Source organism: Geospiza fortis, unplaced genomic scaffold (assembly GCF_000277835.1).
Source record: "Geospiza fortis unplaced genomic scaffold, GeoFor_1.0 scaffold763, whole genome shotgun sequence".
Lineage (NCBI taxonomy): Eukaryota > Metazoa > Chordata > Aves > Passeriformes > Thraupidae > Geospiza > Geospiza fortis.
The window spans coordinates 85,186-102,594 of NW_005054550.1; the positions used below are offsets into that span (position 1 = coordinate 85,186).

At 42.8% G+C, this 17,409-nt stretch overlaps 1 protein-coding gene across 1 annotated transcript in view; it reads right to left on the bottom strand.

The window, feature by feature from the left end:
- ALK (ALK receptor tyrosine kinase) overlaps nt 1-6,908 on the bottom strand; it is a 27,418-nt gene extending 20,510 nt beyond the window's left edge. Inside the window, exons 1-5 of the mRNA XM_031064034.1 lie at nt 6,884-6,908; nt 5,261-5,359; nt 4,434-4,586; nt 3,154-3,252; nt 1,272-1,458 (exon numbers count right to left, since the gene is read on the bottom strand). Of these exons, the coding sequence (XP_030919894.1) occupies nt 1,272-1,458; nt 3,154-3,252; nt 4,434-4,586; nt 5,261-5,327 (506 nt within the window). The 5' untranslated portion in view covers nt 5,328-5,359; nt 6,884-6,908. The remainder of the gene's footprint in view (nt 1-1,271; nt 1,459-3,153; nt 3,253-4,433; nt 4,587-5,260; nt 5,360-6,883) is intronic.
- Nucleotides 6,909-17,409: the final 10,501 nt, after the last annotated feature.

Here is a 17,409-nt window from a genome sequence, read left to right on the forward strand (position 1 = left end):
AAGCTCTCTGCTACAGCATGCACTCTCCTGTTAGAGCCAGGTCTGGGCTAAGGGCTGCATTGATTCTGTTCTCTGCTCTATCAGTGGACTGCTTTTGCACGGGCTGTTGCCCTCCTGTCCATATGAACAAGGAGGAACAATCAGCTCTGCTGTTCCATAAGCTCTGTCTGTAGTTTTGCCAGGATATCTCTGTCTGTAGTTTTGCCCACCAGTCTGGGCAGTGAAACCACACTGAGGACTCGTGTTGCCTGTGACTCAACCACTTTGTGTAATAACATTTTGTAGGTATCAGCTTGAGACACCATTCTTGGCTCTGCCTGACCAACCTATTACAAACTGAGGGGATAAGCCAGATCTTTACAGCTCATAACTCACCCTCCTTCCAAAAAGTCCACTTTCCCTTCCCTTGTCAGTTCCCAGCTGTATCCTCTGCTGTCTATTTGCCACACTTCAAAAAATCCTTTCAAAGTCCAAGTGACAAAGGGAGCAGCAGCACAGGGTACACTGGAAACCTCAAGGTGCAGTCCAGCAAGATGTGCAGGAAGGGGGGAATGAGATAAGAGACAGCAAAGCATTGCAGACTGCATAGACTGCTCTGAGCATAATTTTTTTTCAGCACCTTAAGCTTCCCAGTTTTCCAAGGACTCCCGCTTCCACTTTTTATTTTTTTGTGCAACACTGCCTGGTACCAGGGTACTGTCACATTCACAAGCATCCTGCAGTAGAGCAAAGTGTGCAACAACTCAGAATATTCAAGTTTTTCTTAGGAGACACTTTAAAGCTTTTCAGAAGTTCTCATCTAGACATGATTATCTTGCTGGCTTTATATCCCTGTCTTTTTAATACCGTCTGGCATTTTCAAACCCATTCCTCTCCTTGCAATTGCACTTAAGGATGTAATTGTCTTTACCAAAGACCCCATCAAGGATTTAAAAGAGCCTTCTACAAGCTTCAGCCATCCCAGAATTTCATCAGCTCATGGCAATGGGCCATTCACTGCATAGCCTGTAAAAGATGTAACCGAATTACTGGTGATGACTGTTCAGTTCTCCTCACAATCCCCGGAGATGAACACTGCACCTGCAGAAGGTCAAGGTGAATGCCAAAATCTAGCCCCCTCCACATGACCCTAACTTCTGCAGTTTTACATTTTATGGAAAGGGGTATGGACCTAAAAGTGCACAAGAATTTGCACAGAGCTGTGCGTTCACACCTCTCTAGGAGAGCTGGGACATGTGGGTGAAGGGTGGGGAAGGCAAAGACGGATTTACCGGATGAGGGAGATGTTTTTTCGAGGCACCTCTTTAAGGTCACTAATGGAGGTGGTTTTTCCTGCAAAGCAGTAGTTGGGGTTGTAGTCTGTCATGATGGTGGAGGTACGCAGTTTGCTGAGCTTGTACTCTGGGCTCTGCAGCTCCATCTGCATGGCTTGCAGCTCCTGGTGCTTGCGGCGATACACTAAACAGGAGAACACAGTTAACCACGGCCAGAGACTGGAGTTGGGACAGCCCTTCTCACTGGGACTCACTGTGCTGTGGCCAGAAAATCAAACCAGCCAGTGACACTGGTGTATTTCTGTACATCAAATAAGTACAGATAGAAAATGGGATCTGAAGATATCCAGGAACCTTTGATTTATACATCTTACGAAGAAACAGGCTTGCTCACAGACTGTCTGGAAAGAGTAAAATGAATTTCACTTGGAGGCATCTCAGAGTTCTGATGTTGTTTTAATGCTCTATTTAGTTTAACCAGATCTTCCAAATACAAGTCTAGTTTGAAACTTGTGGGAGGTGGGGTATAATTGATTTTCCTAAATCTCACAGAAGTGACTAAAGTGTGAAATGAATTATTGCATCATATTGTTCAAAATGGATAGCCTAACCTGTTTCCTCAGAATAACACATTGTACATAAAAAATGGCAAATTTTCCAAAGCTTCCTCTTTCTAAACAAGAGAGTAGGACCACATTTGAAGTCAGTTTATGATATGTTATATTCCTTGCATCACTTCACTGATACTTCTGCAACACCATTAAAAACCACATGTTGAAAGAAGACATCCTGAGGATACTCCTTGAAATAGTAACTGATATTGCAGGATTTTTTTTCCAAAAGAAGATGACAACCAGGAGCAGGTTAAATCACTATTGATTTCTGTGGGAGCTGGATTGAGTCCAAAGACTGTGACGACAATAGTTATTGCATCTTCTCCAGCAGATGTTGCTCAGGGGAAAAATTGAAGGGGTAAACATGCACTTGCAAAGGCAGATGGATGTAATGACCTATCCACAAACCCTTCCTGTCCTCCATTTTCCTCCTCATTGCCTTTGCTTTGATTTTTTAAATCATTGCCCTTTCCTGAGATGGAAATGATAGGCTCGTTGGATGGAAAGAGGATTACTCTTCCACTCCTGAGGAGTATTTAGTCATTGTAAAAAGGCACTGTCAGAACAGGAATCACAGATGTAGGACCATGTGCATGCAACTGATAACTCCTGAAATTCTTAAAACCGAAACAGCTCTGCAGATCTAATTTCCTGCTCTTGGTTCATCCCTCTCCTTCCCCAGACCACACACAGTGTGGACAAAGAAAGGTGGCAAAGCTGTGGTTTGAATCCCTGACTCCTTTTCATTGATTCAAATCTATTCTGCTTGCACCAGATGCAGGTGAGTGAGTGTTTAAGATAAGGACATGAAAAGGTGAAAAATACCTTTTAGAATTTCAAGCAAAAATGGCAAGAATATCCACATCCTACTAAGGAGCAGTTTGTGAAAGAGGAACCTATGTGAGAGTTTAAGCTTAAATGTCATACATTAGGAGGTGAAATCTGTACATAGGCACACAAATAAAGAAGCTTTTAGGCATTAAACAGCACCAGATCTCACAAAACCAGAAGCAGCTGTGTTCTGGCAGCCACACAGTACAACACAAAAAATCCCGTCTCTTTTGAGATGCAGTCAGTAACTGAAGCCTCCTCGAATTGGTCATTGTGGTTAGAAACAGCTACAGAAATCTGAAGATGTGTGTGGGAAGGTGTCATTAAATACAGTAGTAGCTCAAAACCTGAATCCTTTTGCCTCTCAGGGCCCAATTATCCCTAGCTCAGATCCAGCCCTCATACGAAAATATCTTTTGCAGAGAAACACTCACCTATCATGATTCCTGAAAAAGCCAAAATTAAAGCAGCCACCAATGCAGAAGTCACTACAGACAAGACCAAGGAGAAAGGGAGACGAACCACTGGCTCAGCTGCAACAGAAAGAAGAAATTACGCATTTGAAATTATCTTCCAGGAGCCACTTCTTTGCCATCAGATTTTTTTCTGCTCTTCTTTCCATTTACTCATCTGCTGCTCCAACGGTGTAGGAGCAACCTCTGCCATGACCAGTTCTCAGGATCCATGACTTCTCATACCTCATTGTTTCACTTTCCTCAATTAATATCAAGTCATTAAAACAGATGGTTCACTATCAATGAATTAACATGTGAACTCCCTGGGTGCAAAAACAAGACCATAAAAAACAGGGGCAGGAGGTTGGGAGGGGTGAAAAGAACATTACATTGTTTGGGTTAAAGTGCTGCTATCAATGCCAAATCACAGCAAAAGCAGGAGGACTGCAATATATCATCTCCTAAATGCATGGAATCCAGGCAGAAAAACCTGATAACAGTGTAGTGAAGCTGCATCCTCATGTGGGATCATGCTTTTAAGGTTTACTTCACCTTGACAAAATGATCATACGTTTTACCCATCTTACAGGCAGGAATGGTAAAAACACAACAATTTTCCCATGCCAGTGACAAGCTGAAAGCAGGATCCTAAACCCCTGGGGTGACCTGCTCTAAATGCTGCACAAGAATAGGAAGCAAACCCAGCAATGGAGCTCTGAGCACCTGGTTTTGAAAGAAAGGCAAGTATTTAGTTTTATTGACTGTATTTAGTTTTTCTCAGAGAAATCTTGCACAGAATTTCTCACAGTTTCTGAACTTTTATTTTAAATGTCCAGTTCCTCAGGAACCATACTTTCCTTCACCTTGCCTTTTTTTTTTTTTTTTTGTTCTTTAAAGAACTGGTCTGAAATTTAACTTCAGCTGGAAAATTCTTTCAGCGAGCAAACTTTCAGGATTTCAGAGCAGACTCTGAACACCAACACAAGCAGACTCTGCTCAGATCTGCCCAGGATGCCAAACACATACTGTAGAGCAAAGCAGCACTGCTGCTCAGTGCCCCAGTCCTCACCATTGATGAGGCTATATCCTGGCAAAATAGCTCTGCAGCATAAACCAGCAGGAAAGAAAATAACATTCTACTGCAGGCAGGTTTAAGAAAGATCAGATAGCACTTTCAGGATGTCTTACAGTCCAAACCAGAGCCTTTGGCCTCGCATTTTCTGTCCCACATGTTAGCAGTACCCCACACACCTACTTACCTGTGCAAGACACACCATCCTCTGCCAACTCTGTGCCTGGCTCACAAAAGCAAATGACTTTTTGAGTCTCAAGATCAACATGGCACTCGTCCATCTCACAGTGACTGCAGTTAAGGTGCAGCCTAATTTCCACCTCTCCGTGCCCCTCTGTCACTAAGGAGTGGATGAAGAAGCTCAGTTAATTACTGCAAAGACCATTCTTATAATTTCCTTGGGTTCACCCTTTTCTTTCCCGGCCTTTAGTCCCTCCAAGATCAATCACTGCAATATCTTCAAAACTTTCTGGCTGAATCCACCAGGCCAGAGTGCATCTGTATTTGAAAATACTTCTGGCTGTTCTAAAGGAAACTTTTTTTTAATGAGTAGATTTTTTGTTGTTTTTTTCGGAACTCATTGCAAACATATTAAAGACACTAACTTCTGGGAAAACACAGGTTGGAGTTGCAGTATTTATCACTCCCATGCACTGCTGGGCAGCACCTGGATATTTTACCAAGGGACACTCTAAGGAACTTGTTTGCTGGTGAATAGACAGGTATTTTGTCTGTTTCTTTCCTAAAGTATCTGAGCTATGAGGTTCTGTTACCACTTTCCTTGTCCGAAATTATTCTGTAGGGTGGTAGACTGTACTGCTGGGAGTGTTTCCTAATAGGCTTGATGTTTCCTCTCCCTGTTTTTTTCCTGCTACTTCTATTTTCTGCTGTATTTTATATAATTTCTGCCTCCTCATGTTCATGACACTGAGCTGTACCCCAAAAGGTTGTAAGGGGTCCTACTATTATTAAAATTAAATAAGCCCAGAGAAGACCTCTGACCAGTATGAATACCTTTAAGTGCTGGAGTGTATAAAGTACCAATTGGATTAATAAAGGACACACCATCCTCCCCATCCATCTCTGGGTCATTGTCCACTGCAGCATTGCCACCTACATCAAACCAGAAGTTACCTTAACAGACTGAGGGTCATAAAACAATAAAACACAGATAAACATGGCAACATGCATGAACTCAGCCTATTTAGGGAGGCATCCAAATGAAAAAAGAGAAAAATTAAAGCATTTAATATATAGGGAATATTTAGCAAGTTGTGGCATGAACTACTGGACTTTAGAACTTCAATTTAATAATGAAGCTTGTGACAATCAATCAATTAGCTCTGTTTAGGTAGACTGGTGCAAACTAAGGCACAACCTTCATCTTTAACCATTTGGATGCTGTGAAACATACAAGCCCCCATTAAAATTTATGTAGCCAAGAGACTGGAAAGCACCAGTACTCCAGAGCTAAGTTAGTACCCTTGCTGATCAAGGCATGGACTGTGTCAGCAGAGGGAATGGATAACCTGCTATCCTTCCTCTCCTTTGCACCCTGAAAGCAGGGTGGTCCACCAGGAGTGGGGACTGAAGGAATTTATGAGTTGCTCATTTCTGCCTGAGCATATGGAACATACCAGAAGCAAAGTATGGGCAATAGGTAACAAATATTAAAAACACATCTATTTTGTACTTCAAGCATGCAATGATTCCCCCACCCACCCAAAAATAGCTTTTTCCCTATAATTGTCTTCGGTGAAATAAAAAAAACATCATGTGAGTCATTCTGTTGGAAAAAAGAAGCATTACACAGGAACATTGGTACAAAACATGCACTTAATCATTTAAACTCATTACTTCCTCTCAAGATTTCTGGTCTACCATATACTTAATTTAAGCTGTGGAGAACCAGGGATTAAAGAGTCCACCACAGTGCAGATGGTTGCAGAAGCTATGTGGCCCAGGAGACTATGGGTTAGTAGAGATCTTGAATCTGGCCCACACCAGTTGTAATCAACATAATGCCATCTGACAGCTGCCCTGAGACACAGAGGCACATGAAATTAGCTCCTTGTTGACTGAAGTCATATTAAGAGGGGTGCTGGCTGGCAGCCTGAGCCTCTGCCCCCAGAGAGCACCTGTGCAGGACCAAGGCCCACCCACAGCAGGGCAGGGCAGAAGCTGCATCCATCCCCTGGCATAAAGCCTGGCTGCCAGCCCCCAGGACCAAAGTCCTCCAAACACAGGTGCTGGCAAAAGGAGCACGTTGCTGTGGCTCCTCCTGCTCCAGCACTGTCACCCCAGTGTGAAAAGCTCAGGAATCACAGCAGGATCTTAAAGTCACATTTTGCAGAGAGCAAAGCCAGGGCTGCAGCTGAAGGACTGGCCTCTGGCTCTTTGCTCAAAGCCTCAATGAGTTCATCTAGTGCTAAAAAGGCAACACACAGACATACTAGTACATAACAGTCAAATATGCTAGCTACAGGAGAGTTATCATCAGCATTTTGCTGAGCATTAGCACTAAAGGAGGGGAAGGGACACCTTGAACACGAAGCCACTTTACCTATATATCCTCCGCCTCCTCCACCTGAGGAGCACCCCCCTCCACCCCCTCCGAAACCCCCTCTTGTCTCCCACCCCCACTTCTTCATGGCCTGGGGGCAGGATCTTCCTCCAGTAGCACCTTCCAGCAGGGATTTTCCTGACCACAGGAAGGAAGTGTTATCATTCCAGCCACCTCCACCACCTGCAGTTGAGAGAAAAGGCACAGCCAGGGGTTACTTTTTGTGTAAGAAACACTGGAGGGATCTGCAGGACAAGCATCCATTCAAAACACCTCAGCTGAAAGTCATCCTCTGCACCTCTTTTTCACCTACCATACATGCAAGGACAAGTATTTTCTATAGAAAAGGTAAAAAGATATCCCTACCTACTCTCCAATCACTTCTTTCTGGTTTTCAGACCCTTCCCCTTATCTCTGACGAAAACACTCTTGAAATAAACCAATGCCAATTGTAAAGTAGAAAAAGCTGAATTCATTGTAAGGGGTATGAAAACATGTCCCACTCCTACTCTCCACACCACTTAGCGGTGATTCACTTTCAGCTCTGCTGCTTGCTCAGTCCAGGGTCTCTGCACAGAGACTTCCAGACACGGTACAATTATTCTCTTTCTGCATAAGCCAGAGAAACTCTGAGTATGTCCACACAGCACAAAACAGTGCAGGGACCAGGACAGTCACACTGGCTCTGCAAACTCCCACATCAAAAATCAAACAACTTTGTTTATGAGAGGTACTGCATTATTTTGGGAGAATGTAGCCATTGTTATGGCTATACCATCTCTGATACCCTTATTTATCCCAAGTATCCAGCACTGGGTGGGTACCTTCTATTTGCATCTGTTATAACCCTCTGTTCCCCCTGAACTGTATTTTCATGAGTTTTGCCTCACCTTCTTGTGAGGAGGAGAAATCTGGGAGTACCACATGTTCAGAAAGGTTTTCTTAAAAGGAATAAACTCTCCTTACCTGCAGCTCCTGAATTTCCATTCAACCCTGGAATAGAGGAATCATTCTCCAGTCTTTCTGGATGAAATGTGTCCGTTTTGGCCCTGTAGGCCCTGCCACCACCCCCTGCTGCAATTATCAAGGGGACCGGCTCTCCGTTCTCCATCTTAACAAATCCAGAAATAAAGGCAATGTTCAAACTGAGCCTGACATGGAAATTGAAGTTCTGCCTCATCATAGTTACTGTCTGCTGCACCAAGCAGGCATCTAGGGCTGCTCAGCACTGCACACTGCCATTGCATTATTTAGGTACCCACACCCAGAAAATTAATCAATAGAAAATTAAAGAATAGTCCTACCAAGTTCTGCTACAGGAAACAGCAGTGTCAGTACCCCTATGAATTATATCTACCATGGTGATGGCTCTTAGAAGGCCTGTAATGCCCCATGTGATGACTCTTATCAAATGAAACAGCTAAGGAGCACTGCTCTGCACAGTGTCTCCCCTGAGACCAGTGTTTGGAATGAATATTGTCTCAGCTAACACAGGACAGGAAACATCAGAGGTTCACAGCTACAGGACTGCCAACAGAAAACATACAGGCTAGCCTCAGCTTTCCTTGTCAGGCTAAATGTATAGCTGATGTCTCACATTCTACAAGCCAGAGGTGAATGAAGTCCTGCAGAATTTGCCCTTTCCTGTAGAACTCTGCTTCACCATCTCAGTTTTTATTGAAAAAAAAACCCCAACAAACCAACCCAGTTCAACTCATTATGTTTGCAAAGGGTACTTGAATCCACTGAAACAAGTGTGGCCATATTGAACAGCAGTTCAAAGAACTGTGAAGGGCCAACCCACATCCGTGCATCTCTGAAGTGGAAATTAAGGATACCCAGAGGTCACTCTGTGGACCCTCTCCCTGAGGTGCATAAGGGATTTTTCAGAGGCAGGATATGTTGATGCTGAAGGCACATGGGGACTGTGTTTCCATACCTTAAATATGTAAGTGGCACCGCCCCCACCACCACCTCCTCCTGCCCATTCATTGACACTTCTGTTCACACGAATCTCTTCTTCAATCACATTGTTCTCTCCAATGCAGACCTTCTGGATAACATCATTTGTCTGCAAACAGAAGACCAAGTCTGAATTCAGATAAGAAACCTCCACTCCCTTGTGCACACAGAGGCCTCATGAACCCTTCTACCATCCCAAAGCAAGAAATTGTTCTCCAGGGAAACTACATGACCAGAGCCAAATGAATGCTCTTCTAGAAGAATCTGGCTTTTTACCTCAACCTTCACCAGAAGAATTTGTTGCCATTTAAATGGAATTATTTTGAAGCAAGCTCAGTGCTGATACCTATTATCACGTAATACACCTCCATAAACTTTTAACATACAAAAGGTAGCAGAATTTGCTTCAAATATTTCCCAGCACTAACAGCCTGTATTTCACAAGTGGAGGAAGGGAGTAACTCGGCAAGGATGTGCCTTGTCCTGTGTCACACGACAGCCAAAAGGCAGAGACAGAGAACCCACGTTTGTTTACCTCATTTCCTGTTGGTTGGGCCAAGCATCCCCTGTGCATCTCTGATGATCTTAGCAGCAATTTTACTGCAACTACCAATGCCTATCAAAAGAGCAGCAATCCCACATTTGACTGCAATGTTCCCCTGATGTTAATAAAAAAACCTCACCAAAAAGCCTCCACATTTCCTACTTAGCATTTTTTCCCTTCCATCAATTATCATTGAACGCAGTGAACTTTCTGCATTAGGCAAATCCCTGAATTCACTAACTGATTTCAATCACAACATTAAACCACCATTTATATCTACTTCAGGACTATGACCTAACTACTGTTTTGGTTTAAGATTGGAGCACTAAAGTGCATGACTAGCAGGACCCTGCTGTGAGCATTTTCAAGTTGCAAACTTTGCTTCTAGACTATTTTACTTTACAGGTTTTGTCTCAGTAACACTATCTTGTTATATTGCACATATAATGCACACTGAACTTACTAAACCAACAACACTTTTAGGGAAAAATGCACAAACATTTGTTATAGTAGAACTGACCTTCTGCTTCCTTCTACTTTCATGTGTATGTTTTCTTTTGGAAGAAGAACCTGATAAAAGCGTACTCAAATTACAAATTATTCTGCTGACCACACCATATACTCTAAGTTGTGCTAGAGAATGAGTGGCATCCCTTTTGTGTGCAGACTTGCCTAAAGAACTAACAGTCCTCCTTTCCCTGTTTTTTCCCTCTCCTTAATTGATTTGGAGTTGGATGGGAATGATTAATAAAATGACAAAGTCAATGACCCAAAGGAACCACTAGATTACAAAAAAAATAATCCTTCATGGCAAAGACATAACTGATTACAATCCAATCTAGTAAAAGTCTCCTCTACAAGTCAATGCAATCTCTTTGCCTCAATGAAAGAATTACATTAGCACTCAATAAATTCTCACTAAGATTACAGTGGCCTGCAATTTAATGAGTCCATATATTACCCTCAGCTGGAATTTCCTAGTTAAAGAGGCTGGATGGACGTTTGAGTTAGGCCATTCCTCATTTCAAAAAGGCTTTATATTAATGGTTTGTTTGTAGAAATGTGTAATTCTAGTTTGAACATTATTTACTTCAGCAGCCAGCCTTGAGAACCCCTTTTACTTGTCTATATCCTTCAACCTTTCTCTGCTCTAACAGACTGCTAAGCTTTCATCTCTTGGATGCCAGCCATTATCAGCTGAGAAATGCACATCATTTAAATGTCCAGCTCAAACCTGTAGGTGAAATTTCATCAGAAAATGCTTTGCTTGCTCCATGAGAGTATCCTATTCCCACATCCTCCTCCAAAGAATACTAAACAATAGTAAATGACTGTGTGTGCAAATAGTGCCCATCTTTCTGTCAAGACATTTGCAGCAAGGGTTGGTTAGTAACATAAAAATCAGGACTGACCCAAACACGATTGATTTGTCTTTCCTATTCCCCTATGGAGGATAACCAAGCAGGCCCTGTGGCATGGGTATCTCCAGAGGTGCAGAGTATATGACAATGGCAGGGCTGGGCTCAATAGTGGAACAAGGGCAAAACCCTGCAAAATCAGCCTTGAAGACTGATCTCCAGAGGAATGGAAGGCAGGGTTGTCTTTTGTCTCCAAGCCCCCACACAGGTGCTCTGAGATACTGAGAGCAGTCAGGAACCTGTTGTGTATTATCAACAGGGCCCAAATGTTGAAAAGAAGCAAGCATAGGGACATGGTGCTTCATGTTCTCATGCTCTCCCAGTAAAACTGTACTTATTTCTTGACTCCTATAGCCCCAAACCCCTTGAGGACAACATTTTTCTGTGTGAAAAGACAAAACTCCATGGATTGGTGGAAGGGATGCAAGCAGAACAGAAAGGCAATCACTTACACTAGGACAAGCATCTTCTCCTTGCTGTCCCACCAAGATATAGAGTGTATCATCCTTCTGGAGGTCAAAAATTCCCAGCACAGACACTCCGTGGGACCGCACCATGGTGTTCTTCCCTCCTTTCCCACCTGCAGCTCCATAGCCTGAGATGCTGCAGGAAAAAGAAAACAAGAGGATGCCCCCTGAGTTGTCCCAGGCAGGTGGAAGGAAGCACAAACCCCTTTGGAGCATTGAGCATTTTGCACGGTATCACAAAGCTGTACTCCGAAGACCTGACATTCTAAATAAACCTAAACCCAAAGCCTGAAGACTGATTTTCTGCTCTGTTTGAATCTGTGAGCTTGGGCAGTTACAAAACAGATTCTTTCACATTGATTATTGGGCAAACACAGCTGAGAACATAGTGAGCAAGCCCTTATAGTTTCCAGCTTTAATATATGAAACACATCTTGTTTCCCAGAAGGCACATCCTTGAGAAGTTTGCAGCAAGGAAGAGAAAGAGCAGAAGCAGGAGAGCTGGTGAAACCAGGACATATGGCTAAAGAGAACATTAAGCATGAGATTGACAGAGGGAGATTTGAGAAAGCAGACAGCATAACTGGTCCTGGTAGCATGGACCAGATGGAAAACAGCTCTCTTATTCCCAGGACCAGAGGAATACAGAAAGAAAAGTAGATGGAGATGACACTACCTGCAGTAAACAAGGAAGGCAAAAGGCCCCTGGCCAAACTCATGGTGATCAGGAACATCTCCCTGTCTCCAGCCAGGAGTGGGCAGGTTACACACAGGCTGCTGCAGTCTCAGTTAAAACTCTGGGATTTTTATTTCAAACAGTCAAGATTCAGAGGTGCTTGCTGTTGCTGCTGTACCCAAAGATGTAGCTGGAACATTGTATTTCTCACCTTCTCCCTCTCCCTTTCTATCAATGGGCATACTTAAAGCAGCTTTTAGCAAAGGATTTTAAGGCACTTTTAAAAATCATGATAAAACACACATTTCTGAAACAAACACAGAGTTACTCAACTTTCTGAGCAGGTGAATGATGGTACAGCAACCCAGTTTGGATCTGAAATAAGCAGGTAATTCTCCACTGACATTAGCAGCTCTTCTGTGAGAGCAAAATTCCACCTGGAGCACATAACCAGAGACTGCAGGACTCAAAAATTGCTCTTGGCTTCCTACCAGGCACAGCATAGGTGCTCTGCTTTAACACCTCCTTTCCCCCAGCACCTGGCTGCTCTCTGCCCAGCCCAGTCCTGCCTGCAAACAGGCAGTGTCTCATAAAGCATATTAGATCCTGGCAATGTGACATGATTATGTTCATGCCACTGCTGATAACCAAAGCAATCAGTCCTCAGTTAGGCTGTACCAGAGCCAGCAGAAAAAGTGATGGACACAGCACTGGGCCACCCTGAACAGATGCTGCATGAATCTGAAAGCTGAGTTGATTTACTGTAGGATTTTGCAATGGCTAATGAGGTGCACTACCAGGCCCAGCAAGCTGGCAGGGCTAATTGGCTGCCAGTAGGGGCCATACTTTTCCATGCAAGAACAGATTTTGCATACAAGCAGTGATATCAGAAAGTTCAGGAAACCCAGTCTAAGGCCTCACTCAAAGGCTGAAGACAAATAAAACCCAGTATATTCAGGTGGAAGTCATTCCCTGTTCAAAACAGGTGTCACTATTTAAGCAGTTATCTTGACTTCAGACCTTAAGAGGATCCCTTTCATTAGCAACACCTTTCTTTTACAGCAGGAGGGAAGCCATTTAACCATCTTGGCCCTGAAGAAAGGTTCAGCCCATTCAGAGCAAGAACACAGAGTACCTCCCAGTGCCTTCCTTCTTTCCTTTTACTATGACACTTGTGGGATCTGCAAAAGAAGCCCACCCCTTCAGGAAGGGTCAGGATGTGCAGAGTTGCAAACCAGGGCTGGAGAAAAGCGTGCACACTAACATCCAGGTTATGGGAAACACTGGAGCTAGTCTTGAGAGTATGAGAAAATGCTGTACCTAGCCTGGCTGACTCAGAATGACACTTTTTTGCACACCACTGGGCTGTGTTCTTGTGCCACCTTACAAAAAGAAGCACAGAGAAGAGAGGACAGTGAAAGTGGTCACTAACGGGGCACTCAGCAAAATGGACCTAAACCTCTTCCTTTAAAAATGGAAAGAAGTAGGATAAAGGATGGTAATGTATAATTTATTACAGTCCACTTCTCTCATACTTGGTAATGAGACCAAGATGACCAGACCTTCTGAATGCTTAGAAGGAGATCTGAAACAAAAATTATCCTTTTATAATGTTTAACTTCATTGTTACACAATGTGAAGTCCCATGAAAGTGAGCCAGAGCATGTAAAAACTCCAGTTTTCCAACGTGGGCACTACAGTGTGTGGCAGCCTACCCAGACTTTCACAGATGGGGTTTCTGGGTGTGCCTGGTTTGTGCTGGCAGAGTTTTGTGCAAAATTGAGCTGTCTGTATTTTAATAATGCATATTCTGCCTCATGTTCACAAAATCAATATCCTTCCTGAGCAATTACCAGCAGGGTACATTACACAGTGTAAAACACACTGATGTGGCAGAACACCAGCTTTCTCCAGAGCCCAGCAGCCAGCAGGAGGGCTCTCTCCCTGTGTCAGGTGTTTCAGCAGTGCCCATCAGGAAAACTTACAGCACCCACACTGCAGCAGGACCGCAGGGCAGAGCTAAACACAGGCAGTAAGTCCAGGCTCTGGGAAGTCCTGGAATTGATATTGCAACTTGACATTTTCCTAGGGCTATGCTATGCTGGCAGACTTTGCTGCCCCTTCAGCAGACCAGAATCAGGAAGATGTCAAGATAATTTAAGCCCACAATTGCCTCCTGCTTTCCCCAGGCTGTGAATTTTCTACTTTAGCCTTAAGAGGTGCAGAAGAGAATGTCATCCCTTTATATATATATGTTATGCACGACATTATACATCTATTATCTATACAGAACTTAAAAGTCTGATAGGTCATTTATAGGACTTAAATAGACAAGTCATGCCTGCAGGGCCCAGGGGTTGTATTGTGCAGCAAAAAATCAGCCTACAGTTGCACAGGAATTCTGGCTCTTCTTGGACTCTGATATTAAAGAAATGACAGTGCTGTAAGTTTTTGGGCTGTTTTGCCTCTTTATTTTTGGGCTGTACTTTATAACCATATTTACTGAATGCTGGTTGTGAAAAATTCTATTCACCTCAGGCAGCTCCTTGTTGATAGCTGGGTAAAGTATCATGAATGCTTTTTGCATTACCATCAATCCTTGTAGGAATAGGCACTCAGGCAGAACTTCTGCCTAGCCCAGCCAGTTTCTCAAAACTGCTTTGCCCTAGACCTCTATTAGAGACTGACACCTGGCCTCAACATTAGCATTCTTTTTCAATATAAAAGAAAAAAAAAAAAGATATGAGATCAGAAAATTGTAACTGAAATTTGTTCAAAGCCTTCAATGGAATGCTTTGCTTTGAAATCCAAGACACCATCATTGGTTTCAATATGGAATGCTGCATAAAAACCACCTCTAGACAGTCACTGGTTCAAACTGACAGTTCTGCTTACAAAATGATGCATGTAATGGCTTCATGTTACCATTCTGATACAGTGAACTACACTTCAATTGAACTTCTTTCCCCAGCAAGAGCAAAAGGAAAAAAATGATTGGTAAAAATCTGATAAAGTAGCATTGAACCGTATCTGATCACCTCTCTTTGAAAACAACTCCACAGAGGGATTTAAGTGTTAGAACCCTCAGTATCACAGAGCCTACCATTTAGGTGGCTGCCTTCCAAAATCAATTCTACTGTGGTAAGCCAGGCTTACAAGCTCAACTTGCTGTCTCTAGATTCAAAAAAGTGAAGATGCTGAGCAGAGGTTGATGCAAGCTGGCCCATAAGAAATGCTGACATATAATCGTACCTTGCACACCAAGTGAAGGGTGGGAAAAACTCATTCTGATCCTAGGGCTCCATGAATGCCAAATGATGAAATGCATTTCTCTTGGTCTGGGGAGGTGAAAATGTTTCATTTTCAGCTCCTGATAGAACTCTCCCAACCTGTGAGCATTTAGGCTAAAGATTTGCCTGCCTCAGAAAGTTTCTTCTCTTTCACCAAAAAAGTTGCATCTTCCAGGGATCAAAGCTGAGATGGGAGAGACTGAAAATCACAGGCTCAGTGATAAGCAAAACCCCAGTAGATGTGGCCAAACTTCTGAATGTAAGACTTCAAAAATGCCTGGCATGTATCAGCAGCTTGGATCGTTCTGAACACAGATAGAGCACGACAATCAGAGACAGCTCCCTTACCTGTATGTGTTGGTTGCTGGTACTCTCCAGATCTGAATGCCTTGGAGAATCCCTTCAGCTCCCACCACCACTCTGAGCTTGGAGTTCCTGTAGGCATCGTTGCACTGGCTCTGGGTGGGGCCGTAGGGTCCACTGGCACCACAGGTCGTGAACAGCCACTGATCTGAAAGGAGGACACGTGCACAGCATGATGCCCAAGGACCAAGGAGCTGCTCTGCTCTCTAGCTGCTCTGCTTCTTGGACCAAGAGCAAAACCTGGCCCTGAGGTTTTAACCCAAACTAACACCCCCAGAATTATTTTAAAAGTCTCATGGTTCTGTGTACCTCTGTATTTGACAGCTTTTCATTGACATCTCCAGAAATCTATCACAACAATAAACACAGTTTTATTTTTCCTAAGGCTCAAAAAGGCAAAGAGCAGAGAGTAGAGAAAAATCCAACAGAGTCCTCCCAGTTTCAGGCTCTGCTCTCTGGGCTGTTAAGTGCTCATTCATAATCTCAAGGCTGGTGCATTCCAGCCCTTTCAGTTTCTAGAGACATATGGTTATTGAATTTATTTTAAATGGGAAAGTAACTGTTAATTAGATAAAAACCTGTAAACACAACAACATCACAGTGATTAAAACATAACAATAGATAAATTGAATTGTTTGCTCACAGGACACTCAAATTAAGCTTCAGAAAGCAAAACACCTGACTGAGGCCTGTAAAACAAGCATCTAGCTCTGCGTTTTCTAGGCCAGATCTGTGGGTGCAAATCATTGCCTCCCTATTACAGCCATTTTCATCACTTGGAAGTACTGATCCTGTACAAATAGATTTCTAGAACAAGGCTTTGTTAATTTGTGTTTCAAAAAAAATCCAATTTTTAAAATTTGAATACATGATGGTGGCAATTATGTCCTTTTCCCTAAAGATTCATTTTAGGAGCATTGTAGTCCCAAGACCACAATGCTTTTGTAAAACCCACCTTGTCCTGTTTTCTAGTATATCAGGAAATACTTCATATATAATCAAAACTAAGATCTGTATTGTAAATAAGCAGACAAAACATTTTTTGTGAACATGACATGATTTATCAAGCATAATTATTAATAATCTAATATGCACAATCTAATAAACTCCATTAGGTAGTTCTAGTGCCATTAAAGAGAAAAGATTTGGAATCTGAAGGTTTTTCTACAAATGATGTTGGTCCAGTCAGCCTTCCAAGGCCTTCTCAAAGAGCACTTTCTCCACCAGCTTCCACAAAAGCAACGCCACACATGCAGATTCCTTCAGTGGTGACACTAGATAGTTCAGACAGGGCATTAATTAGACTCAGTGACCAGGAGTTGGATTCAATGGTCCTTGCAGATCCCTTCCAACTTAGGATGTTCTATGCTTAGCTTGACCTGCTTCTTGGAATTCAGAGCTATTGTCTAAGCTGATGTGGTTTAGAAATGACGGTCTGCACGTGTCCGGATGAGCAAGGCTAAAAGTTCTACCACTGCTGTTACTGGAGAGGTTCACCCTCCAGAAATACAAGAAAACACCTTAACTTAGCCAGAAAAAAAGTCTGAATTACCTTTTCACAAACTAATCCTGAAGATCAGCTAAATTCCTTCTTACAAAAAGAGTTCAGTGAATGAAATGGATCAAAGAATTGGACAGAATTTTAAGAAATACAGCGACTGTATTTCTGAAAAATTTTGGTAATACAGTGTTGTGCAAAATTACCACTCTGCAAGAAAATTTTCCAATCTAAGTACTGCTGAGAGAATAATCCCATCTTTCTGAAAAATCTACACCACCCCTTCTCAAAACTCCCCTGTATGGGCGCTCTACAGATTTTGTCACTGTTACTTGTTTCATTTACATACTAACTTCACTTATTTCTCCAATCCTTCTGCAGT